General features: G+C 37.2%; 5 protein-coding genes across 5 annotated transcripts; 3 read left to right on the forward strand and 2 right to left on the reverse strand.

Moving 5' to 3' along the window:
- Window positions 1–11,869: 11,869 nt before the first annotated feature.
- EAF02_008014 (uncharacterized protein) lies at window positions 11,870–12,739 on the forward strand (the record flags this gene model as incomplete). Its single annotated transcript, XM_038904062.1, has 4 exons — window positions 11,870–12,119; window positions 12,181–12,224; window positions 12,280–12,366; window positions 12,422–12,739. The coding sequence occupies 4 exons, from the start codon at window positions 11,870–11,872 to the stop codon at window positions 12,737–12,739; spliced, it is 699 nt and encodes a 232-aa protein (XP_038756343.1).
- A 930-nt stretch (window positions 12,740–13,669) lies between these two features.
- Window positions 13,670–14,344, forward strand: EAF02_008015 (uncharacterized protein; the record flags this gene model as incomplete). The annotated part of the gene is made up of 1 exon (XM_038904063.1): window positions 13,670–14,344. One exon carries the CDS (start codon window positions 13,670–13,672, stop codon window positions 14,342–14,344), a length of 675 nt encoding a protein of 224 aa, XP_038756344.1.
- A 975-nt stretch (window positions 14,345–15,319) lies between these two features.
- On the forward strand, window positions 15,320–16,666 carry EAF02_008016 (uncharacterized protein; the record flags this gene model as incomplete). Its single annotated transcript, XM_038904064.1, has 1 exon — window positions 15,320–16,666. The coding sequence occupies one exon, from the start codon at window positions 15,320–15,322 to the stop codon at window positions 16,664–16,666; it is 1,347 nt and encodes a 448-aa protein (XP_038756345.1).
- Window positions 16,667–18,003: 1,337 nt separating this feature from the next.
- On the reverse strand, window positions 18,004–18,348 carry EAF02_008017 (uncharacterized protein; the record flags this gene model as incomplete). Its single annotated transcript, XM_038904065.1, has 1 exon — window positions 18,004–18,348. One exon carries the CDS (start codon window positions 18,346–18,348, stop codon window positions 18,004–18,006), a length of 345 nt encoding a protein of 114 aa, XP_038756346.1.
- A 4,797-nt stretch (window positions 18,349–23,145) lies between these two features.
- On the reverse strand, window positions 23,146–26,133 carry EAF02_008018 (uncharacterized protein; the record flags this gene model as incomplete). Its single annotated transcript, XM_038904066.1, has 4 exons — window positions 23,146–23,761; window positions 23,810–24,724; window positions 24,780–25,325; window positions 25,379–26,133. 4 exons carry the CDS (start codon window positions 26,131–26,133, stop codon window positions 23,146–23,148), a joined length of 2,832 nt encoding a protein of 943 aa, XP_038756347.1.
- Window positions 26,134–27,739: the final 1,606 nt, after the last annotated feature.

The raw sequence follows: 27,739 nt of genomic DNA on the forward strand, positions 1-27,739 counted from the left end.
CAAGAAAGAAGCTACTAATACAGAATCTGATTCAGAAACCGAAATGGGACAGTTCTTTGCAGATCTTGATATTGATGATACTGAAGAAGAAGCATTTTTCGTTAGTTCAGAACCTATAAATGGCCAAGAGATATTCAATTAGTTGTCAGTCAATACGATATTGCATATATTGATTAAAGACCCTATTGAAGCTACTCTACCGACAAAAAGTATAATAAACATCTTTTACACAAGTTACACAAGTAAGGAGTTCTTTGGTATATATATCGATACAACTTGTACAGGTAAATCTACAGTTAGAATTGGACAATATCATGTATGGCAACAGGTATGCCCAGTGATGTATGATTTATAAACAGCAGGAGCAGTGAATATACGCTTTGGGAAGGGGATTACAACGTCAATAGGTTCATTTCGTATCGATACACCATTTGAATGCGTTGTTTTTCATATTGTGGATGCCGATATTCCATTTTTATTGGGACTTGAGGACATGGACTGACTTAAAGCATTCTATAACAATATCACCGACAAATTCATTAATCCAACCAATCAATATTCTATCATTAGAAGATGCGAGCATGCATTTTTGATATAGAAGGTGAATATGGATTAGTTTATTCAAAAGTCTATTCGCCAGAATGACTGCTATTTAACGACTATTGAGCTATAGTGTTTATATCGATAATTCGGCCACCCATCTGCACAACGCTTTTATAGTGTACTATAACACGCAGGCTACAATGAGAGTAATAACGCTATAAAACATCTCATTAAATACTATAAGTACTGTCAAATGCATAACAAGTCACCCGAATATTTCAGGTTCACTTTACCAGAGAATACTGAATTTAACTATGCTATATATGTCGACGTCATGTACATTGCAAGCAAACCAGTTCTATATATTGTCGATGAGGCAATACACTATCAAGCAGCTCGGTTCCTTGAAAACATTTCAGCTAAGTATACATTCGATACTCTTCGAAAGTACTGGATTAACGCATATGTAGGACTACCAGATTACATTATTCATGATACAAGAAAGAACTTTGTGAATAAAGAATTCGTTCAGAATGCAAAATCTATGTCAATCACCACCAAGAGCGTACTAGTTGAAGTATACAACTCTATAGGCATAGTGGAGAGATATCATCACCCCCTACGCTGTACATACGAGATCTTGACTAAAGAGCTTGAAGATAACAATTTGACGAAAGCAATGATCCTGCAAATGGTAGTGAAAGCTGTAAATGATATAGCCGGATTGAATGGGCTTGTTCCTACACTACTAGTTTATGGGATATACCCTAGATTGAGTGATATTAACCCACCAACCTCGATAATCATTCAACGTGCGAAAGCTATAAAGAAAGCTATGGCAGAAGTACGTTATATATAAGCTAAGAGACAGATTATAAAAGCGCTTAGACTGAGGAATGAACTATTTACAATATCAGTTCTTATTTTATCGCTTAATTCACAAGTTTTAATATAAAGAGAAGGAAAAGGTAGCAATATGTTAGGCAAATGGACTGGATTATACACTCTGATTGGAACGGATGGGGAAACATGTGAAATGGAACTCACTAGTGGACCGATTAAATTTCGATTTATATTTATATAACCTTTTTATAAAGAGTCTGAAGAAATCGAATTGAATGATGATAATGATACGAATGGTGATGATAACAATAACACTATAATAGTTGATATATTATGAATGGAGATACCACAACCGCAAACACCACCGCCAGCGGTATAACCAGATATGCAACTACATTGTCGCATAAGAAGCAATTTGACTAATATGATCAATTTGACGGATATCGACATTAAGCTACCACCACTACAATTAATTATATTCTTGCAAGATAATACACCTATACAATATAAGGAATTATAACGCAAGAAAGTTAATGGACTAATGGAAAATGGAGTCTTTAAAATTGTCTCAAAAGCTAGTATACCACCCGAAACACGACTATTTAAATCACGATTTGTTGATGAAATAAAGAAAAAGGCACTGATAAAGCATACGCGAAATCACGACTAGTGGTTCAGGTATACCAAGATGTAGGCAAAACCATTGTTTTGATGTAATCACCGATTATTCAATATATTAGCCAGCATATTATACTTACACTTGCTGCTATTTTGCAAGCGTCAAACAAGTATATTCAAATCTATTTACGGGATATCATATAGGTATACACTTAATCAATCACGATTTTGAATAGACCTATTTATATAGAAGCACTAGAAGAGATCGGACTTGATTTCGGATATGTGCTATACATCATAAAGCCCTTGTATAATATACCAGAAGCAGGAAATCACTGATTTGGAATTTACCACAATCACCATAGGGATAGGCTAAATATAACGCAATCTACATACAATCTCTGTTTACTTTACTCCAATGATGGCATTGGTATTGTAGGATTACAAACCGATGATACTCTTATAATTGCAAACGAAAGATTTGCACAATTAGAATAAGAGCAGTTGGAGAAAGCCGGATTTATGGCTAAAAACAGAGAGCAACTTACCGAAGATTATCCACTTAAGTTTAATGGTGGTTTAATTACTTTTAAGGGTGATAGAATCTATTTGAATCAGGAGAAATAGTGCGATAATCTCTGAATGGTCATGCTGGGGAGCATTGATATGCGGGAAACAAGGGGAAAGATTCGAAAGAATATCACTTCGAAGAACCAATATATCATTCAACGTGTGAGAGGTGTGTATATTGCAATAGTATATCAACTAGAGGTATCATACTATCTTTTAATTACTGTCTAGGTAATAGATCCGAAGGAAGAAGATACTATTAAACTCAATAAGATCATCAAATAACAAATGGACAACCCAAGAAAAGGATTAACCTTTATACCTCTCAACATAGATTCTATTGACTTAGTCGTTTTTACCGACGTATCCTTTGCTAACAATATTGATCTATTATTGCAAATCGGCTATGTTATATGCCTCGTAGACAAGTACAGCAATGCTAATATCATTTACTGGATGTCGATCAAATGCAAGAGAATCACTAGGAGTGTATTAGCTTCTGAGCTATATGCACTAGTTTTAGGTTTTGATATCGAAGCTGCTATTAAGGACACTATCAATGCTATTCTCAAACCTAAAAAGCGAATACTACTCATGCTTTGTACGGATTCTAAGTCACTATATAACCTATTAACTAAGCTCGGTATAAGCACAGAAAAACAATTCCTGATCGACATTATGGCTTTACGACAATGCTACGAAAATAGGGAGATCATGGAGATTAAATGGATTGACGGGAAGTCGAATCCTGTGGATATCATAACTAAAAACGGTGTATATCAAGCTTTAAAAGACTTGATTGATATTAATAAAATAGTTATTAAAGTGATGCATTGGGTGGAAAGAGAATAGTGGAAGGGGAGTTAAGGGAGTAGGAGTAGAATACTGTGCTTAAGATTGAATAATGGGCTTAGGCTTAAAGCACATGATCCATTCAACTTAAGAGTTGCCAGTGTCGGGATATCGATCATGTGATCTAAGAGGGCACTGTATTGCACTAGCGTATGTACTAGCGTATGCACTAGCGCTAGCACTTCTACTATATTAAATACTAGCTTCCCATAGTTAATAATGATCAAGACGAATAATACAATCAATCATATTGATAAGACTGAAGTACTTTACACTTTAATCAACACCAAATTGATACCAACAATAATATAATTAATAATATCCAAAGTGCACAAAGCTTTATAAATATTCAGGATCGAATATCCATTAACTTATATCCAAAGTAGGTTTTTGTTTTCGAGTCGATCTATTTACTCTACTTTCAAGTGCGCATCTTTTTGTATATATGTCATAACCCGAGGGCCTTGTTTGTTCTCCTCTAAGTCTTCCTGGAGGTTCTAGTTATCGATCAGCTGATATCGATTGTATACATTATGATTTTATATAATTGAATTCCAGTATAGTCTTGGCTCCTGTAAACAGATTATATCCAGCTAAGCTTCAGCTATTAGCTATAATAGTATAATATAATTCGCATGTCCCCGGTCTATATTCGCCTAAGCAATAATGAGATCTTTATTCCTCTAAATATGCTTATTGATTGTACTACTCATAAAGAGGATCTAAATACAATATCTATCGTTATAAAGGTCTCTACATCGTTCATCTCCAGATCTATTGGAATAAAGGCTTTTTCTGCTAAGACTTCTATATTGAGATTCCACTAGCTTTGACTACAAGTTGAACATATATATAGCATAATTGATACGATCGACAGACTTGTACTAAACCTATACAAACATTTGCTGAAGTGTTTATTTTTATATACTATAATCCTCGCTCCCGGAGTGACTAGGGTTTCTGTGATTGTTACTTTAAAAAACAAAAGTGATTCAGGAATGTGATTCGCTTTATCTGCATCTACTCTGTGCAATATCTCATAGTCTTTTCTGCCAACAGCTCTAACTGCGGCCAATTCCTTTGCAATCAGAACAATCCGTTGTTTAGTATAGACCCTAGGAGCAGCTAGACAGTTGGAATAGCCAGCACGGAAGGGCCCATGACAATTAATATATTAAGCTGTTTTAGTGTATTACTGATATATAAATATACCTTCATGCTTAGTATTTAGTTTACTGTATATCGAGCATCTTGGGGCTTTATTATAGGTGAAAGGGTTATAGTACCCTAGGCAGCCAATACTGTGAAGTTGAATTTCCCGGGATTTATCTAGAAGAATCAAGTAGGAGCTGTTATTGAATAGTCGAAACCGCAGTATTGCAATATTGAAGTCAATAATCCAGGTGGCTCTTTTAGTGATCGGGTTGACCCTGCTATATGCCAATCTGTAGTTGATTGACTGCTTGCCGGTTTGAGCTATAATCTTCTTCTTGATAAGCTCAGTGGGTATAGGAGTAGGAGTACCTTCGATATAATAGAAATCGTATGGTACTTGTGGGATTGTATATATAAACCATTTTTCTAATCTATATATACTTATTGTATAAAGGGTTTTAAGTACTTACTTAATATTTTCTATTTTTATAATCTCTTTTCGATTAGCATCAGAGCTGCACCTTAATGTCCAGCCTGTGTTGTTCCTCTGAAGAAAGGGGATCTCTGCTAATATGATCCCAGCAATTACCTTTTTTATTCTGAGTCTTAATAGGAATGGGCTAGTTTCTGAAAGCAGAGCTTCCCCGCTAGCTATTATAAGGATTGTTTTCTCAATCCGATTATTCTCCCTTTTGAGTCTACATGCTCTCGAGTAATCAGTGTTCGTACTTTCATTAGGAACAGAACGTATTGTATTAATAGAGTCTGTAGTAAGGCTTACTGCCTTAAGCCTGGGAGAACGACAAAAGAAATCGGCAATTGATATAGCTCTCCTTTTGAATATAGAGATTGAAAGCAATAAACGAGCCAATATTAAGACCTCAGTCTTATTTATAAATATAAAAGATGCCTTTAATCATATTTCGAAAAATCAGCTTTTAGAGATTTATAAAAAACTACAATTATCTACAAATCTCATTACTTGGATAACCTTATTTTTATAATATAGATAACTAAAACTATCCTTCAATAATCAAACCGAATCCTTCAAATCAATCTCCACAAATATACCATAAGATAATCCGATTTCGCCGATTCTCTTCTTAATATATATTCAAAATCTTTTTCAATATAATTCAATTAAATTCCTTTTCTATATTAATAATATTATATTTATTATTAGTTTAAATATTTGGAGAAAGAATATCAATTTGTTAGAAAAAGCTACAAAATAATTATACGAATTTAGCTCAAAGAACACAATCCAATTCGATTTAGTTAAAACAAAATTAATACATTTTTTATCATCTAAATTAATAATTCAATATTTAATTATTCTACCTAATTCAGAAATAATAATACCCCAATCTTTAATTAGATAACTTGATATCTAATTCAATCCGAATTTCAAATTCAATTAATATATCAATATCAGAACAATACAAGCAAAAAAAGCCTTTCAACAAATAACCCAATTAGTTAATACAAAAAAGAATTTTAGCCCTAAAACTATAAGACAACTATATTTAGTCTGTATAACAAGCATTACAGATTACAAATTAGAGATCTAATAAAAAGGACAAGTTAAATTCAAGAATATCCTTTAATTATTTTAAAACCTAGTTCTTTGAAAGATATTTAAAATCTTCAAAATTACTCCAATCTTTTTAATAGAAATCGAAGTAGATTTAAAGTTAACAAAAATCTATTTAGATTTAAATATAAGACAATATGCCTTTCGATTAGTAAAACTTTCTTTTAATTATCTAATTAATATCAAAAAAGAATTGCTATCTCAATACAAATTGGATTTAGAAATAATAGCCACTCCTCAAAGAAAACGATATAAATTATTCCAATTAAATAAAATTAAAGAATCAATAAATCAAGACTTCAATTTATCCACTTTCGAAAAGATTATACACTTCAACTTTTTCTTTTGAAAAAAAGAAACTCTTTACAAAGTTAATATTAATAAAACCTCAAAAAAAGATACAGCTATTTTTTATAATATTATATTCAAATATAGAGACAACAATATAGTTTATATATATACCGATATATCTTCTACTATAAAAGGAATTAGAATAGAAATGGGGATAATCGTAATACAATTAAACAAATCAATTTTTTATCAAAAACAAATCAATATTAATTTAAATCAATTAGTTTATAATAAAGAACTCTTTAGAATTACAAAAACTATCAAATATACTAGCATTATAATATATGAAAACCAGAAATTTAAGATCTATTTGAACAATCAAACTGAACTTTATCACTTCAAAATCCTTTTTGATTATTTAAAACAAGTCTATTAAATAAGAGTAATCAAAACAACAGAGATTATCAAAGCAAAAGGAATTGAAGTCTCCTTAAATTAAGTCCCAGGCCATATCTCAATATAAGAAAACGAAATAACAAATAAATTAACAAAAAAGATAACTTCGATATAGGTTACTTTAAGCGAAACCAATATAGAGCTATTTGATATAATAATAAAAGAATATGATTCCAATTAATAATTAAAGATATTCAATCAATACGAATCCAGATCGAATCAATCCAATATAACTTATTCGAAACTCTTTCCATAGAAAATTAGCTCCAAAATCAAACTACCAGAAAATATTAAGCGAAATATTGTTAATGCCTTTTTTTAACTCAAAATTGGCTATGAATATATTAAATCCTATTTATATCAATTCAAGCTTTTTAATAATAAATGTATTTGTAATAATATCGAAATTGCTGTTTATCTCCTAATTAGATACCTGATATATAGAAAAGAAAAAAAAAAAATTTTCAAGAACCTACCAATATCCCAAATCAACCTACAATTCCTGTTATATACAAAAATAAATATCGAACTAGCAACCAAATTCATTAATACTACCAAAATTGCTATAAGAACCTAGCATCTAGCCAGAGCCGAAATTCAAAACGAAACAATTAAAGAGAAAAATTCAATAAGTAAAGGAGAGAAAATAATTAGAGAGTTAAAAGAAAAAATACGAGAAGAGAAAAAGAAAAGAGACGAAAGAGAGAAAAGAGAGGGGTAAAATCCCTTTCAAAATCTATTATATGGACTACATACAATAGTGGGCGCTATACCCCAGTATTTGTTTTTACCTCCCTTATTATTTTATTCCCATTATATATTTCAAAAGTTATCCACTAGTGTCCTTATAGCCTAGCCGTTTTATATAGTTATGGACTGAAGCGGGACATTAAATTAAATCAATCAATCAATCAACTGCCTTAAGCCTTATTTAAGTTTTCAGTGTATCAGTATAGGTTTTCTGTATATTGCTTTTTAGCTGTAATTGCTTTATTATAGACTTTCTCCCTTAATCAAGAATAATCTCCATTATTTCTAATAGAGTAGAAATAATTGTGCTCTTAAATTTCATAGTGAATTTGCATTATTAGCCTTGAAATCCTTATACAAGCTTATCTACTAACACTGCGAATACCTTAATCACCTCCTATCTCTCCCCCTCTATCTTATCGATCCTTTCGAATTGTTCCTTGATTGCACCAAGAGCAGAGCCTGTAGGCAATCTTATAATTAATAGGGGCTATATACCAGCCCCTGAGGTATTAATAACTATTTAAAGAGAAAGCGCCCCCTGGGTTGAGGAACCGCTTGGCGTGCTAGGAGTGCGTATCGCTATTGGCATGATGGGAGCCTCCTGTGGTTACAAGGTTTGATAGGATTAAGCCTGCCGGGGCAGGGGAAATAAATAAGGAGTATATATGAATCGTCCCTTGCAATGTATATAATGTTGATGTATATAACATAATTAAATTTAGTATCCTCTAATAAAATAAATCTGAAATATTTGGGTAATTTGCTATGTATTTGATAATACTTATAATATTTAATGAAATATTTTATAATATTATTGTTCTTATTATAGCCTACGTATTATAATATATTATAAAAGTATTGTATAGATAGGTGGCCAAATTATTAATATAAATGCTATAGTTTAGTAATCATTAAATAGTAGTTATTCTAGCGAATAGACTTTTGAATAAACTGATCCATATTTATCTTTTATATCAAAAATGTATGCCCACATTTTCTAATAATAGAATATTGATTGGTTGGATTAATAAATTTGTTGGTGATATTGTTGTAGAATACTTTAAGCTAGTCTATATTCTCAAATTCCAATAAAAATGGAATATCGATATCCATAATATAAAAAACAATATATCTAAATAGTGTATCGATACAAAATGAATTTATTAATATTACAATCCTCTTTCTAAAATGTATATTCACTGCTCCTATTGTTTATAGATTATACATTACTGGGCATACCTATTGCTATATATAATATTATTTAATTTTAACTATAGATTTATCTACATAAACTATATCAATATATATATCAAAAAACTTCTTACTTATATAACTTACATAAAAGATATCTATCACACTTTTTGCCAATAGAATAGTTTCAATAAAATCTCTAATCAACATATGCAATATTGTATTAACTGATAATTGATTGAATATTTCTTAACCATTTACAGGTTCTAAATTAATGAAAAATGCTTTTTTTTTAATATTATCAATATTAAGATTTACAAAGAACTATCCTATTTCGGTTTTTGAATTAGATTCTGTATTAATAGCTTCTCCTTTATATTCAATTAATTATTAATTATAGTACTTATTAAATGTGTTATTACTACCATCCTTAATCTTTTCCCAATATTTATATTGATTTTTATTCTATTTTTTCTAGGAATGTTTTGTTGATTGATATCTCTTTTTCTTACATATCCAGTAACAATTTTATTGATTCAAAGAATTAGATTGTTATCAAAATCTATTAATATTACCCTTGAAACTATTGTTTCTAAAATTATTGCTTCTAAAATCTTTAGAATTATTTGAACTATTCCGGTCATTATTATTGTGGAATCTTTTATTAATGAATAACACTATATCTTCTTCCTTATACAATTTCTCCCACATATTAATGGATTATCACAATTAATTGATTAAACCAGACACCTCCTTTTTAGAATCAAAACAAACTAAATTGCATACCTCAACGTTTTTATATATTAATATAAGCTTATTATATAGATGTGATATTTATCGTATAATAGGATTAAGTCAATACTATAGTATATATAGCTATTTAATTATAATAATAAGATACTCATTAAGTAGCTTGTTTTTATATTTCTTTTTAATCGATTTAAGAGTAATATTATTCCATTTAGATAGTATATTATATTAATACTTTTCTTCCTTAAAGTTATTCTATATATAAATACAAAGCTCTTTAAATGTAAATAGTAATGCTTCATAGTTAGTATGAAAGAATTCGAGCATATTATTCTTTAGTATAATTGAAAATACCTTGTATTACATATCCATAGGTATTTTTACATATCATGAGATTTCATAGAATATCGAGAGTTTGAAATCGAAATTATTGTTATTCCTGTTATATTTTTTCTTATTAATATAGAATTTTGATAAATTAATAAAAGATTATATATTAAAATATATCAATAATTTCTTATCCCTATCGCATCAACCTCTATTATTCTTTCTATCACCATCACCATCATTATTATTATTAGAATTTCTTTCTTTATTACCCTTCTTATTATCTTTTCAATCATCTTTATTATATTCAAAGTTATTATTAATGAATCTATTGATTATTCCAAATCTAAACTTAGATTCTTTAAGATTACAATCTTTCAAAACTTTCTGAATTTAATCTTTCGTTTATACATTGTAATAAATCTATATAATTAATTATATAAAGCTATAGATATTTCAATATCTAATTTCGATATTCATATTCTTCAGATATATAATATTATTTATAGTTTTCATGCATCCAACTAATGGATCTTCGCGAATTGCCTATTTATAAATATATTAAAGTTATTATAAAAGACCTCGGCTAGCTTGTTATTATTAATATCCTTATAGTTGTATTGCTTACACTTGAATTTAATATATTTGATAAACTCCTTAAAGTCAAAATCAATAATTCCATTATTAACCTGTTGTTCTTTCAATAGGCTTAACTACTTTTTGTAATATTCCTCTTCCTTTTCTATATATAATTCCTTGCCAATAATCTTAGAGATAATCGGGGTGTTGTTGCTATCCAATATGATAAAGTGTGTATAGGGGTATTTCGAAGGTTATAGATATTTCGAAGGTTATAGGTAGATTATAGATATTTTGAAGGTTGTAGGTATGTTGTAAATATGAGAAGTATGAAAGGGTATATAAAAGATATTTAGATAAAGGGTTTATCTTGTATAATGTATAGTATAAAAATAAATGTATAATAGATATAAAATCGATTTGTTATATTTAACCAATCGATTCTTTTGAATATATTTTTTTGATGTAATTATCCAGAGTATATTTTTTAGTATAATAAAAAGAGAAAGTATATCATATCTAATACAATGATATCTTTCTTTGTAATCTCTTTAGAATTTTTATTAATCCTGAATACTACTTCTAAATACCTAGTGCTTTCTAATAAAATCTAAGGCCCTAATTTGTGATATTACTAATTAATATTGATATCAACTTAATATTAATTAAAGTATAAAGTACTTCAGTTTTATTAATATAATTAATTATATTATTTGTCTTGATCATTGTTATCTATAGGAAGCTAGTAATTAATATAGTAGAAGTACTAGCGCTAGTGTATACACTAGTGCAATACGGTGCCCTCTTTAGATCACATGATCGATATCCCGACACCCCTAAATTTCGTTTCGTCAAATTTATAGTACCGCAGATTGGAGTAAATTTATTATAAGCACCACAAAAATGGAAAACCTCAATGAATATTTCAACGACATTCAAGTCTGAGATGCCTATAGCTGTACAACATATCAAACCAATAGAATATCAATGCTGATGCCAATAACCAGTAGCATCCCATTCTCGAAATGCAATCTGAAACGTTGAATAGAATCGTACAACATCAATAACTTTTGAATCATTCAAAAACTGAGTTTCTGGGGTGACACTAGTTTACAGCTTGACCGTACTGCGTAGAAAAATAATCATATCCAGTTCCAGAAGTACTTCTTGTTCGCACAAACATTTTTTTCAGTATCTTCCCCGCAATCTTTACAACAAGTTCTGTAATACCTTTGGCATCTCTATTACGCATCCAAGCTTAACTCAGGATATGTAGTTATAATTCTCCCGATAAATTTTCCACATCTAGACGTCACTACGAGGAAATCAAGATATCAAAAGATCAGAATGGATCTCCCCGAATTCACACCTCAATTTATCCAGCTACAGAACAAGCATCCCCATGATAGTGATGCTTATCATTCCTCGATGTTCTGGGAGAAGGCTATTCCCAGACTTGCTCGCCACACGATATCGGACCAGGACCAAAAGGCTGTCACGGATAGATACCAAGTAAAGTGTGTCGAGTATTATGGAAATACGGTCCACAATAATTACTTTATGTACTGTTGGGATAAATCCATCTCGACCTATTTCTGTAAGTGCTAGTATAAACTTTACGGGGGTTAGTTAGGGTTACTAATGTGGTTCGATTCTAGTTCCCGGTGAAAGTTTTGTCGGATCGGATCCTGATCCAATCTATGTAAGATATTTGCCTCAGATATCAGAGAGTTTAGAGGCTAATCTCATCATTTTAGTCGGAAGTCTTTGCGCAGTACTTCAATGAGCAGGCGCAGGTCAGAGATGAAATGAACGAATGTGGCGTTGAGGTCACAGAACAAGTTGTATGTATTATCTAGCCTTGAATTTCAGTGAGATATACTAATATGAATGCTACAGGATGTCTTGACGAGCCTTAGCAAGGTTTATAACAATCAACTCCAACTCGCACGTAAATCCCCGAGATATTCACCTGGCAATGTTCCGAAGGGTACCAGCAGTTCAGGTGGTCAGAGTAGCGCTCGAGGGCCGAGTCCCCAAGGCAGTATTCCTGAATGTATACCCGCGGAAGACTATGATGCCAAGTTGCCTAAGCGGAAGAGACGAATGGAAAAGGCTACTACCAAGGCTTTGAGTGAGGGGCTGGATCGTGATTGGGTCATGGTCAAGGACATTCGAGATGATGATTGGGTCTTGGTTGAAAGAGAACCAAGATGATCACTGCATCTTGGTTAGAGCTGCAGTTCAAGCTTGTATTTTTGGGTTGTATTCATCACTCGACCAGGCGATGTAGATGTCATATAATGAGCGTCCTTCATGTCAAACGGGTGAACTTCCTCGGTACAGATATATCAATGACATATTAATCAGCAAATTAATTCAATCAAAGACTAATTACTAGCGAAATAGAGATATGATTCTTCTTTCCCGTGAAGTTCAATGTGTCAACATGACTTATGACAAGCTTGCAAACTAGACGGAAACCATCAAATGCAATACAATTTGAATATTTTTCAAAAGAAGGGATGAAAGACATATTCATATCTCTGAATGGTAACGTTCACTTAAGAACTTACCAGTGTTAAATACCTATTTTGACTTTAAATTATCCACATCTATGTCAGATCAAAGAACTTGCACACCCTCAAAGAATCAGTTTGTGTTCAGAAAGTTATGATGAACTATGGTAGTCATCCACTCACTTATTTGTGCTAGCATATAACCTTAAGTTCTCGAGATAGTTTGCTGTGCTTTATATCAAAGATCACCTATTTCACTAGCAAATATATAGGAATACAATCAATGCCAGCCCAGAAAACTGCCTCATTCTTCGTTTGTGAATTGACGCTAGTGAACTGTTCCTGTACTGAATATGATATGGGTACCAGCTGAGCTAAGCCACATTAGGTACCTGGCTACCTAGTTTCAGTTGCGAATCCAACCTTGGAATTCACCTGTTCTCGCTTGTTAGACAAGCTGCTGTAGCTTGTGGGGTCCGAGGTATTTATTTTACAACAAAATTCTCTTCTCAAATTTCAACAAACTCGAACACCTTCTTGCGAGTCTTCTACAATAATCTACAAAACTTCAAAAATCACAACACTTCACAATCAACACATTTTCCTCCTCACAATACAAATTAATATCATGACTCCTCTCGGAGGAATCAGATTTCTGATCTCGCATGCGCCAAGAGAAGCACTTGGTGATTCAGAACAGGAAATTCAGGAGTCGTTATCCTTGCTTGAAGCAATAGCATTCGTACTCGAGAAAACGGAACGCGAGAGAATCGACAAAGCATTGAATAACTCAGCTCAGGACATCGGACAGCGCCATATAACTTCCACCGATGCGACTAACAACCACGAAGCCGCTGAGGAAGTCACCGCTAGTATCGTTACTAAGAAGGAAGGCGTTCAGGGCAATGTCACCGAAGAAGTCGCCATTGAAGTCTTTCACGAAGATCTCGTCAAGAAGAGTACTGCCGATGAGAAAGTAGCGAAGAAACCTGATTGCGAAGATATTGTTGTGGATGGAGTCACCGAGCAAAGCAAAATTGGAGATTCCGTTCAGGCGGATCTTCTCTTGTTGGGTATGGACATGGAGGATGACGCAGAGAAGAACAACATTGAGAAAGGTGTTATCGCGAAAAATGCCCCCGGAATTCTCATGAACAATTACAACAATTCGGACGCCAATGATGATTTCGAGAACTCTGGAGCCTATTACCATATCATATTGAAGATGGATTGTGGCGACATCGACGAAGAGGTTGTTAAAGCTGAGAGCGAAGACAACGATGATGGCCAGGCTCTAGCTTGAATTTCAAACAATTGGCTGAGACATCACCGAAAACCATTTTCTTCTGTTGTCGACTATCATTGTATGATGGATCGAATGACAATCTTGCAGTGGCTGCGGTAATCATGTCTTCTTTGACTGCGCTCAAAGTCATCAAGAGCAATTTCTACTCTACCAATCATAGAAAATGGACATATTAGAGATCAAAACCTGTGCATAATTACAACGTGAATGTATCTTCTCTTTTAACTTGTTTCCATCATTCCATGCTTTATCTATCATTCATGCAATTCGTAGCTGGACAAAAAGCGTGAAAGCAACAAATGTGAAGGAGGTTGAAGGCCAAGATAGTTACAAATTCTTTGTTTAATTTTCCAACTGTTACTCTCACATTGAACTGCAAGTGATCTACTAATATCATAGAATACGGAATTTTGACCTCCAGGAGAAAACAGAGCCGCCGGCGTGTGATGCTTGATACTAAGGAGTGTGGTACCAATCGATAGAGCTGAGCTCTGCAAGTCAATAGCAGAACAGCGCTGAGCAATGGCCACGAAATAGGATACTCTAAATCTAAATGCATCTGAATTAAACTCACTAGTAAGTATATCTTTCACTGCATTTGCGATGTGATTTGTAAAACAGCCGTATCATATGCGGCTAGCATGTATCATACTCAGTCACCATAAACTATTCCTCCCAAAAATGAGTTGTAGAGACATGATTGGAGGTGGGGACTTCTACAATACCACCGCCTATGGACGTAGCAGAGCAAATTCTCTTTTAATGAATTCTACTGTATCTAAAGACCTTTGACAAAACACGTGTTAATATTCACTCCGAGCCCCATGCTAGCTCCATACGGCAGCTTTGCACAGCCCAAATCTTCCCAAATTACCATAAAGCTTTTCCCACAACTCGAGACTGTACATCTTTGTTTGTGTCTAACAAACAAAATACAACTCGAACATCCCGAATCTTAAAGTCAACCTCATCATGTCTACTATTCCACCATCTGACTTGGCTATATTTAAATACTATACAGAATCGCCACCACCATCGAATAAGTACTCTGGCAAGAAAATCATGTCAAACGCGGACTTCGCGAAATTTTTGTCCAAAGAGGTTTACAACGCCAGGAAGATGGAACAACAACGTCAAGGTCGCAAGGCCATGCAGATGAATCAGAATCAATCGGTCAAATTCCAGGACATTTCATCTGGACACGACAAAGATCATATGCTTAATCCATCCTATGATGAGATTCGTAATGATACAAAGGAGAGTACGATTAACGAAATGGGAGAAACAGAGAGAAGAAGTAGATGGACAAGAGAGCAGAGTGATGATAGCCCTACTCTTCGTAAACTGTTGTACACTGATGTGATAATAAAGGAGATGGAAGAACAGGAGAAAAACACGAAATCAGCCAGTTCTGCTTGGATTCCCGATGCAGTTCCTACAAAGAGATCAAGCAAGAAGCATCAGGAGAAAGATGTTAAGTATGCTATGGCACCGAAAGCAACAAAAGATCGCCATCATACAAGAAGAAATGTCAGAGATCCTGCAGAATTCAAATCACTAGAAGCTCTAATCGTTTCCAGAAAGAATCCCAAGCCAGAAGATTCTGATGTTGAAAGCGACAAAGGAGATCAACAATTCGGTACCTTCGTCAAGAACTCCACACCAGCACTCAGTGAGATCAAAGCTAGTTTCCAAGCGACAAGAGACAAAGCGACAACAACAATCAAAAACAGTCAGACTGCTAGAGCAGAAGCAACTAGAGTCATCTTGGAAAGTCAGGCTGTCAGAACTAGAATTGAAAAAGCTCTTATAAAAAGACACGTCGACAAATGTCATGCGGAGATTGCTGAGAGTGCTGGACTATCAAGAGGAACAAGTACAAAGACTGTGATTGCTTCTTCAGTTGATGGTTCTGTTGAGGACATCCTGGAAATGGACAAGAACAACAACAAAAAGATTGCGAAAGAAGCGGTTCAGGAAGCTGTTCAATCTGCAGAACAAGCTGTCCAGAAGGCTCTCCAATTCCAAGACACAAAAGTTCAACTCTCTGCCGGTTCTCCCCAGACTTCCAACAGTCCCACCAACAGTCCCACCAACACGATGGAAAGCAATGCGAAGAATACCAATGGTGCGGCTGCCACCAAGGTATCAAAGTATACAGGATGTATGGATGACTATAAGATAGAGTTTGTGACAGAGGCTGAGGATGATGCTGAGAATGATGCCGAGAATGGGGATGCGGACGAAGATTGGGTGAAGGTTATGGATTACGATGAGGATGAGAATGAGGTTGAAGAAGATGGCTGGCTGCTTGCATGATGAGCCAACAGTCTTCACTGGAAAATGGATTGTTTGAAGCTTTCGGATGGTGGTAGTATGGTCTGATACAGAGCACAAGTAGCCCGGGCAATTAGCATGCCATACAGCTACTTCGCAGATATTTTAGGGAGTTAGGTTGTTCAATAACCAGTTTTTGTAAACAATGAAGATCAGAACTTCTGATGTGATGCATGATTTCTTTTTATCCACATAGCTTGCGTCCCTAACTATCATGAGTGAACGCAGCAAACATAAAATATCATTGAAGCACAAGATGATGCTGTTGCTCCCAGCCCATCATGGCGGGGTAATGCGGGGTAGTGATCTCGGCTGCTATTGGCTACCTCGTGATATTTTTCGTCCCCTTTTTGTACCTTAGATACCTAAGTAAAAATGGATAAAAGCCGGATAATTATCGAATAGCAAAGTACTTCACGATGCTACTCCAGTTCCTAACTATGAACCAATTGAAGTAATCGATCAGAAGTTGATACAAAATATACTCACCGCCCACATGCCAAATCTCCCCTTTTCCCACCAAAAACTCACACTGCATAAAGTATAAATGCCATACACATCACCATTACCCCTTAATCCCCACAAAAACTTGACCACCAACGTGATGAAAAAAAAATCTAAAAAAAAAATCCAGATCCATCTATCGAAGGACGCCAGAAGAAAACTTCAGCGTGCATTGCATGTGAATGCCAAGTAGTGGAGATAGCTGTCATTTTCAGCCCGGGTGGAGACTCTTTAGCCCACGGAAAGTTATTGCAAGGGCGGGACGAAACAAGACGCTTCGTCCCGCAGGCAATCTATTCTCCTTTGCTAAGGAACAGGCTGACCGGACTGGTGGGACGTGACAGCGGAGTCATTATGTTGTGGATTGTTTGATGCATGGGCGAGAGCGACTGGAACTTGGCGGTGCCTAGACCACCCAAAATAGGAGTGAAACTAAAAGATGCTTCAGGGTGATCATTCAAACGAGCAAGCAAATCAAGGAGCGCCAGAAGGCACCGAGTCTTGCGACCCATTGAGAAGATGGAATTACTAGCTACTGTAGTATAGAATGCCCAAATCGAACTCCGATGCCCCTTCTATTATTCCCATATCCGTTCAGTTCAGTTGTCCTTGTTGCCTCGTGACAAACCATATTGCATGTGCCATCTACCATTTTGACGCAATCTTTTATCGGAACCCCTGATACCTATTACCCCAAAAGAAAATCATCATCATCATGTCATAAAACTCCAAAGAGACACCCAAAGGATGGAAAAACATCCACAAAAACTCCATCCTCTTTTCCAACACTTGGTATGAAGATCCACCCTCCGTATTTACTCCGAGTCTCTTCTCTCACTCATCTGCTTAGCCCTTCTTCTGGCCTCAATAAATTTATTCAAGTGTTCTCCGATAGGACCATAAGCCTCGACTGGATACCAGCACTTCCCCTCATCATCCCACGTCGTGACAATAATACTAACTTCCGATTCTGGTTGTTGAACCTGACGAACGGGAGCTCGTTCTCGTGCGTTGCGGTTTGAGACAGGCATAGGAATGCGAAGAGATGAGGACGAAGAAGCTTGTCGTGGTCGAGAAGAGGCGTAGTTCGGATAAGGAGTTGAGTTGAGCATTCGCTTATTGGAGAAGGCGTGGGCGTTGCGGGGTGGTGAGATCTGCATGGTGATGACTGTTCTGAATGTTCTGATATTTATGAAATGGAATCAAGAGAGATTAAATTGTAGAAATGTGAATGGAGGGAATTAAAGTCGATGATTGGCAGATCTGGTCGACGACGTTGGAAGGCTGAAGACTGGAATGAACATTAATATGTGTAACAATGTAACGGTGTAGAAAAAAGTGCTTTCGTTATTATCAACTTCTGGTCGAACTTGAGTATTTATCTGACGAAGCGGTAGTGAAAAGAGTATGAAGTTCAAAGCCCATTGCAGTGCTTGATATGGTGTAACAAATTGTATGTTTCTTTTTTGTCAAAAGTAAGAGCGAATTAATAGGTGGGAAAATGTCTCAATATATAGAATGTTTAGGTTGGTTGTGGATGAAATTGAAATGCCTCATAGATTTGATCACGCAGGTCCATCGAACTTTAGAGGAATGTGAAAAGACGCCAACAAAAATTGGGCACTTGTGGATGATGGCTTGTGTATTGGGCTAGCACTGAACATGGTAGGTAAATAGCCCGGGCAAGGTTTTAAAAAATCTAAAAGGGTAATGGCAATCTATCTCGCCTGTTTACGCCTGTATAAACCTTACCGCAACTTTACGAAGCACATCAGAATCGATCGAATTAGTTGAGACCAAAACCCAATCAATCTACAAGTAAATGTAAGTATTAGCTGAAAGGAGTAATTGGGTTCGGTATTTCCTCGATATTTTTTGGTGCTTGGGCAATGGTGTTATGGAAGGTCCGTTCATGTGCTCCGTGATAATAAAGGGGCTCGGATTGGGTAGTCATCTCACCGCCAGATAAGCTTTGGTGGAACTGTGATTGTCGCTATCATGATACTTGAAGTATTTCAGATACGGTGTACAAGAAGTATCGTCGACTTTCTTGAAACTTGGTATTGTTCCTGCGAGTTTCCCATTTGAGAGTCTCCATCCAACCCATTTAGTTCCTGATTGGATTCAGCATGCAATTAATTTGATAATGATGATGTTGGGACTTGGGATCACGCATGGTAGACTTGTATATTTGACTTGGCTATGGTACAGTAATAAGCTGTGAGTGGACTCGTGGACTAATGTTTGACTCGTGGTTGGTGAAATTCCCGCTTTTCTAAACGAGTGATAATGGACTTTGATGACTTTGATGAGGGGACCCCATGTGATTTGACCCATCTCCTGATCTTCAACCGATCAAAACCGAATTATAAATGGGACCTATGGGTGATGATTAACATCACGTGAATTCCCAAGATGTTCTGGAACAATGTTTTAGTGTTCTCATCGAGATTTACTCCTCATTTTACGATAGTTGCGTAGAGTTACGTACTAAAAAGAACACGCCGAGTAAAAGTTTGTTTGGTGGTAGAAGATACAACCGATCACAAGCTCTGGAATAGCTATGGTGTAATCTGCCTTGCATAACGCTGTTGTATAACCTGCATTCGTCTTCGATTTTGGCTATAAGCTAATTGTGGCGGGCATGTGAAGCAATAGCATCTAAATCAACGTTTGATAGGAACTTTTTTGGAATTTTGTGATTCCTGACAAAAAGAGTCAAGTGTGTCTCTCAGACAGTACTGAAACCTTGGTAATCGATCTTCCAACCTGAAATTCTATATTAGGAAGACCATTGTTCCCGCAAAACATGCACAATTGATTCATTGCTATCATTTCTGAATGAAGTCGTGCATCAACTTGACTAGACCCTTTGCAGTCACGTCAGCCACATTGAAAATAGAGTAAGTAGGTGCCCAGGTGTGCTTCTTTGTGCCAACCTCTTAGCACAGCGCATCATGTGGCTTGATATTACTTGATAAAAATTACCTGCAATACACTATTGCTCGGGAAATCGTACCCCACGATCACTATTAGCCTAGTTTCACGACGTTGGACTATATTACCACTGTGATTTAATATTCTGGGGTTTTTGCACTGGATCATGGATTATCTGCTTTGAACCGAATTTTAATTAGCCAGTTGTGTCGTGTTGTCCCAAACAAGAATTTGTCAACCTTCAATATTTCCATCGAAATCATGTAACTTGACCTCATTGCTCGGGGCATATACGAAGGACCAGTTTAATCAACACATCCTTTCCTTTGGTCCTTTTCTGGAGGCAATCCAAGTATCTCAAGTCGCAGCTGGGCTCCAAAAGGACCGGTGGAAACATTGGCGTACGCGTTTCTCTTGCAGTACTGATGCTTCGGTTTGACTTGGACCCTGATGAAAGTTTATCGCACGGTTCCTGTGTTATTTGCGGGGTTGGAATCCCTATTTTGTTTGTATCCTCGCCTGATAATGGTGATTAGTATTCTAAATAGACATCAAAGTTTTGACATCTAGCTTTTGACATCTACCTTTTGTTGCGCTGGCACTCGCTGAACTTGGCAAGTGTAGGAGAGTGTTTGGGAAAAACCTAGGGTTCTTATCCTCATTTTGGCCATTTCTGCTGTTCGCCCGACGGATTCTTGGCCGGAACAGAATTGCCGAGTTTTATTAGAAATGTAGCAACGATTAAGATATGCAGCGAGACTGCTACTCTAACGCAGTCTAGGAGTATGGAAGAACATTGCTTCAAAGTTATCTGCATTGCTTTGAAAGAATTTCTCGTGGCTGATGCAGTCCACGTTATCGCATCATCCCTCTACGATTTCTCCCAGAATGTCTAAAGAAGTAGACGATCTTGCCACTAGAACTAGTTCCTGGAGGGCAGTACCCACATTGTCTCAATTCGTTCTATCCTCATCCTCGTATTTGACCGCATATTTTCCAACCCTATACATTTTACTTCATGAATGTAACATGCAGCACAATCTTCGACCTCGATCAAATCCGGTCTGGCTGATTCGAGCCCCGTCCTAACCAAATCCAATGTTTGCCAGAAATTATTGAAGACTTGAAGAAGCTGTCTGCACCGAAGCAGGTGTCGGCTATTCTGCCCGCGCGCAGATTGAAGATTGCTTGAAGAAAGTTTGAGCTTGATATCCTCACTGAGGACATAAATCAGCCAATGCCAGTAGAAAAAATAAAAGGGGCTGATTTGTCTGCATGGCGCAAGGTCCTACAAAAACGGGAAAGAGCATTTGCAAATTCGGAATGACCATAATTTCTCGCGGTAAGAATGAATGTAGCTGAGTTTGAAAACACGTCGCGTGGACCCGACTTGAAATTTTTTAAGTTTGGGCATGATTGATTTAAGCTTTCATTGGCACACCAACAGTGTTGTGCTATGAAATTACATCCTGCCATCGTCTTTCTTTGGCAGGAGCTTCTCCAGATCCCCCTTTATTTTGATCCTATAGTCTCCGCAGCTAGAAACTTGTCCATTCACTGTATCTTCAACTTCCGAAAACCATTGACCTGAAATTGAAACTTGGCATTTTCTTTGATGAGAAGTTTGCCCGGAGTTCTGGTTCGCGGAGTCCATTGCGGCATGTACGAAATTCCCGATAAACATCCATCAGAAGCTGGAAAGTGGTGCATTGAGAGGGATGGTGAATAATATGCATCTTCATTACATGATAGAAGATCAAAAGCAACGACGGTCTACTCTCTATATAATGCACGACAGTGTCGAATGCAGGACGAAATAAGTCACATATCATAAATAAGTTCGAGCAAAGCTTAATTTTCGTCCCAATAATCCAATTTAAGCAAGTCAATTCAATGCAGACGATCGAATGTTCAGTGTATTGAATCTTACAGAGTTTTGAAGTTACTTTGCTTGGTGTCTGATCAACTCCGACCATTGACCTCCAGCACTGATACCCTCCCCACATTATCGATATCACGTGATAGTATGTTTTGCGTTCGGATGGTGATGAACCTATCTCGAACCTCCGTGATACTGGAAATGCAAAATACGAGAACCTGTCAAATCCTATTGTCCATTCATGGCACGTCTTTTATCTCGCGATTCGGCAGCAATACGGGTCCTATTACAGTCCGATTCTCATGCTAATGAGATAAACCATCACGTTACTTTGATGATATTTTTTGCCGCTTAACCTTAGGCCTTACGACCAGCATGATTTTCGAAAGTGAGGGATTAATCTCTCTTTCTCCATATATGGCTAGTTGCTAAAGCATTCAAAATATTACTTGAGCTATATATGCTGCTTTGTTTTGACATTGCTGCGATTCTCATTGGGTGCTGCCCAAGTATTTGAGAGGGGGCGGGGAGGGGGCAAGTAAAGAATGCGCACGACTCCACGTTGCTATTTTGGTGGGATTCTCTCGGCAACTTAGTACAAGCTCTTATACTCACATCATTCGAATAAGTTATCTAATCATATATCTGCGCTGGCAAGCTGGCCATACGATATTGGCCATACGATATGCTGGTTTGAATGGAATTTCAGCATCATAAATCTTACTGACAACGTTTGAGAGGAAAGTCACTCCACTGCCATTCTATGCGAAGCATGCGAGAATACTCATCAGCTATATACACGCAATTCAGGATTCTGAACAGAATTACTTGGCCACTACAAGGAGAGTGAGTTTGCGAATAATGCCGGATCTGTCATCGTTGTCAAGCGTTGAAGATAATTTCACAATCATGAATCGAAATGTGATAACATAGGATACAGATAGTGTCATACCACAGAGAGAATTTCCAAAAAAAAAGTTATATACAAGAATAGAAGATATGTACATATTGGTATCATCATATACAAAGCGCCACATGCCACGTCGTAGAACCAATACAGTCGTGCAGCCCACCCCGTCCATATATAATACAGAAAACTCCATCGTGATGCCCAAGTACCATTTTTCCGTTTTTCCGTCATTTACTTTTTACAAGCAGCTGCGATTTCCATACTTCCACTTCCAACCAATTGCCCACCGCTCAACCTCCATAGGCCACTTGCCATCAGAGTCCCAAGCATCACGCCACCAAACACCAAAGATATCAAAATACCCAAAGGACTGTAACCTAAATCTAAATACTCCAACGGCTCTTTCAATTCGTCACTCCCCACGATTTCAACATGGTGTACGAATAACGCCTGAGACGCAAGGAAATGAAGAACCGTTCCTAAAACCACTTGCGCGGAGATATATAGATATGCACATGAAAATCCCATGATTTTCCGGGACTTCAAGCTCGGAGAAGGATTTGTGAGACACGAAAATGTATTTGCAGATAGCATACGAGTGTATACTTGTGCGAAAAGGAAAAGTAAAATAGAAATTGCCAATTGAGGAAGATTGGCGAGGAGAACAGTTGGGAAGAGTTGGGTTTTTGTTATCTCGGGTAGGGGAACGAAAGATTTACTAGACCAGGAAAAGATGTTTAAGATTGCGAGAGGTGAGTAGCGTCCGAGACCGATGGAATATGGGTGAGGGATAGGGACAGTGGCGGTGGTGAGAAGAACAAGAGGGACAGCTAGGAGTACGGCGCCTCTGTGAATTGGTTAGATGGTTCCTCGAGAAATATATGGGCATACCTACAAGAACAGAGTAGCGGCCCACAATGGCAAGCTCGCTCCATGGAACCATCGCAGGTTCCTAGGCCTTCCTTCCACCTCCGGTTCTAGAATCAATAGACCGTCTTTGGATTTCCATGCCGAATTGCGATGAATGAAATTTCTATTTGATGTCACCATATCCGTTCGGTCTTGGAATGAAGTGACAGCATCTTTGACTGTCGAGAGTACTGGCTTGGTCATGGTAATAGCTATGAATAGAATGCAGATGAATTTCACTGCTAATGCGATGATGATACATAGTATTATTGAGCGACTGTACTGTAACTTGCACATAGGCTGGACTGGCAAGCTTTCGACAAGGCAATGATCGATATTCCATCTTTCATAAGATGCAAGTGATGTGGATTTAGTGGTGGTTGGAAGCATTGAAGGTCCCAGTGTCCAAATGTCGGCATTGAGGATGAGATTGGGGATATCACATGTATTCTGTCCGGGTAACGGGTCGTCGGGTCCACAGGTCCATCCATGGCCACTGAGAACAGATGAATAAGATATGTGATGAAATGCAAGGAGGATGGTGTTGTTGGTAAATAGGGGTTGCTTTTGCGTTACAACCAATAGGTTTCCAAAATTCGAAGCTGGATTCGAGGCGGTTGAGTAAGCCGTAAGACATTCCGTTGTGTTGAGGCGCTGAAGCTTATTTTGGTTTGCGCGTTCATGTAGGATCGTGGAGGTATTGCAAAGGTCTGATGATTTCTGAGAAGTAGTGAAGTTGAGGGGATGAGTTTCACATGATCTGGGGTGGCCATCGATCTCCGTACAAGTTGCTGCGACATCCTGCAAACAGTCTACCGAGGACTGGGCTAGAAATTCCGGACTTACTACTACCACATCATAGTTCACTTCCAAGTTGGATTCGAATACGGCGGAATTTGCACTGCTGTTGTCAGCAACGGGGTATGGATAGTGTAATCATGCATGTATATACTAACAGAAAATGAATAGGCAAAGAAGTGACTATCAGTAGCCCAAATAAGATCTTCTTCTTGAAACTTTTCAAGTTTCGTAAACTCAGTACTCCAATATTAAAGCTATTTCCTTTTGCATGAGCTTCATCTATTTCGTTTCGCGTGGGAGAACTCAGAAAATAGAGCGCACAAGCACTTGCAATGGAAACAATCGTGCCCATTGCATTAATTAGCACGTGCAATCCAAGGTTTGTTGCGTTGACCGTCGAGCAGTTTCCTGTCAATATCGTCCCAATTTTCGTGCTATCAGTTCTTTGCGATGCCCAGATGATAAAAACTACGTATGCGGCAAGCACAGCACCCATGAATATTGCCGCAATGGAACATCGACTTTTCCATTTTTGAACTCTAGCTCCATCAGAATTCTTGGTCTTCTCATCGAATATGTTCGACTCTTTTCGCAGAGGATTTCGAAGAAGTTTTTTCAATTGCATCCATTTGACCGTCTTCTTTGCGGGTGCTACAACTCGCTTCAGCGTTATCCTTCTCGTGGGCACTTCATCAATAGCACTAAAGTACGTCATTAGTTTCTTCTTTTTCCCCATTAAACAAATTATTCTTACTCTACAAAGTTTTCGAATTGGGCCATCAGGTCATTTTGAGGAACAGCAGGTGGTGGATGCTGGGTCGTTAAAAGACTTCTATGATCTCCCCAATCTTGGCTTATTGATGACCGTGTGGAAATCATAGATTCCGAATTAGAAATTCCCCTAGGTCTTGAAGAAATGGTGGCAGATCTCGCGGGTACTTCAAGACTAATCGTGTTAACAGAATCTGCATTGGAGTTTCCCCTCGACCTGGAGGGCGATCTAGAGGGTGACCTTGAACGCGATCTCGACCTTGAGTTCGAGCTAGAACTCGAGGCCCGTGAAGCTCCAGAAACTCTTTCGACTCTTGATGCCCGGGTCTCAGAGCGCACCGGTACATCAAGGGTAGTCGACCATTCTGAAGCGGCCTCAGAAGCTGCTCTTGCTCTAGATGTTCTCGTTGTCTTAATAGATGCAGTTGACTTGCGTCTTGGTACATCAACAGGGAAGATTGAGTATCTTGATTCATTTGATTGACTCCGTGCACGAGTTTTAGAAACGCTTCGCGATGGTAAATCTACCTTCATTAGATGTTCTGACTCAGCCGCCGATACTGCTGAGACCTCTGAAACATCTGAAACAGCTGAATTTGCTCTCGTCCTCGGTATCCTTTCGACATCGAAACTTGATTCTATTGGAGTCGGCGGTATTTCTCTCAATTGGATCTCATCAAAATCGCCTCTTAATAGTTCAGGAAATCGTGAAGTTTCCTCCTCGTGATCATTCAACATTTTCCCAGCTCAAATATTTATCATCAATCATTGAGAATCTGACTGCATCAAAATTTCGTAAAATCGTTGGTCAAAAGGGAAAAAACGTAAGGACAAGATCGGCGAGTAGTACTTCTTTGTGCGACAACTCTCGCCTTAAGCTCCCAATGAAAATGATGATGGGGATTCAAATGGACAGGATCTTACGAAATCACTCATTTCGCATCTTGGAAAATAGCTGAGGCGGGGTATAATCCACGCCGCTGACAGCTTGTGTGGCACAGAGTCAATATTTGATGACAGACATGAAGAAATTCCTGTATGAACCTATATGAAGCTTCCACTGAAGAGCAATCTGCCCGGAAGGATGCCATTCCATGTATCTCAACTAGGATAAATGGGGGCTGCGAGCGATAAATAGCTACAGTCAGAAATAGGAGTTTCAAACTTAATAATGGTGGCGCAGCATAGGATTGCGCGATTCTGTAACCATTAATAGTTTGTGAAGGAGTTTCAAGATGACATATAACAGTTATTCACTGTGTTTGAAGATCTCGTGTGGTCTAGACACCATCGTAGCCTTGCAGCAAGTTCAATGATGGATAGGTAGGTAGACTCGCTCGTCTCCCCTTCTAACACTACAATCTGAGGGTACACTCGACCAATCGTAATTCTAATGAATAATATGTGTCATCTACAAACACATTATGAGATGAATTCGGGAGGTTTACCTATAATAGGCAGTTGAAGGATTTTTCAGAAGGTGGGGGTGGTAAGCTGACAGAGGGCCAAAAACTCTTGCTTATCGCTGCCCTTATCACATCAGCGCACCGAGGTCGATTTTTTCCATTTAAATAACATCTGAGTCTCTTGGACGTGGAGATTGGAAGAAGAAAACAAGTTTTTCATGCCAGTGAAGCCTGTTGTATCGCATAGTTATGGCTTCATCACCTTCATCACCTTCATCACAGCATGAGAGCCACACCTACGCGCTGAGAACAAAAGATTTCAATTGGACACCACAAATCGCGAAATCGAATGATCATCGCAGGATGGGGGCGCAATTCAAATCATTCTATCCCACCCTTTGCATTTCTGCACATAAAACTTTTGGTATTTACGGCGATTCAGCCTAGCACTCTCCTATTCGACAGCAGACATCGTGATAGTTCAATTGGTTGCCAGTCTAGCCCCTCGAGTGTGCTTCAATCAGGCTAATATTTTGGTACCATGAGCATTTTGATGCCTAATTCACATGTCTGCGATAACCACAATGTCAATTTCTTCGAGGTAGAAGTTTCCATACGAGTGTGCGAGAAGTCTAGCGAGCCTTTGTCAGACGTGCAAATAAGACGTCCGGACGCTTCATGAGATGAGCTAGTCACTCAATCTATTACGTTTTAAGCCAATCCCTGGGGTTATTTCAGGATGCGAACACTGTCAAAAGGCAAACCAGACCACTTTTTTCTGTTAACTTCAAATGACTTTATTAATAACTACCAATAACTTCACATCCAAAGCCTCTCGGCATCTGTGTATAAACAAAGCTTGCTATGAGTTAGAAACTCTTCAATAGGTCTAGATACACACTCAATTCCGTGGTCGCTTGTCAAAAATGCGAGACCGA

Source organism: Botrytis sinoallii, assembly GCF_014898435.1.
Source record: "Botrytis sinoallii strain Bc 23 chromosome Unknown BSIN_014, whole genome shotgun sequence".
NCBI lineage: Eukaryota > Fungi > Ascomycota > Leotiomycetes > Helotiales > Sclerotiniaceae > Botrytis > Botrytis sinoallii.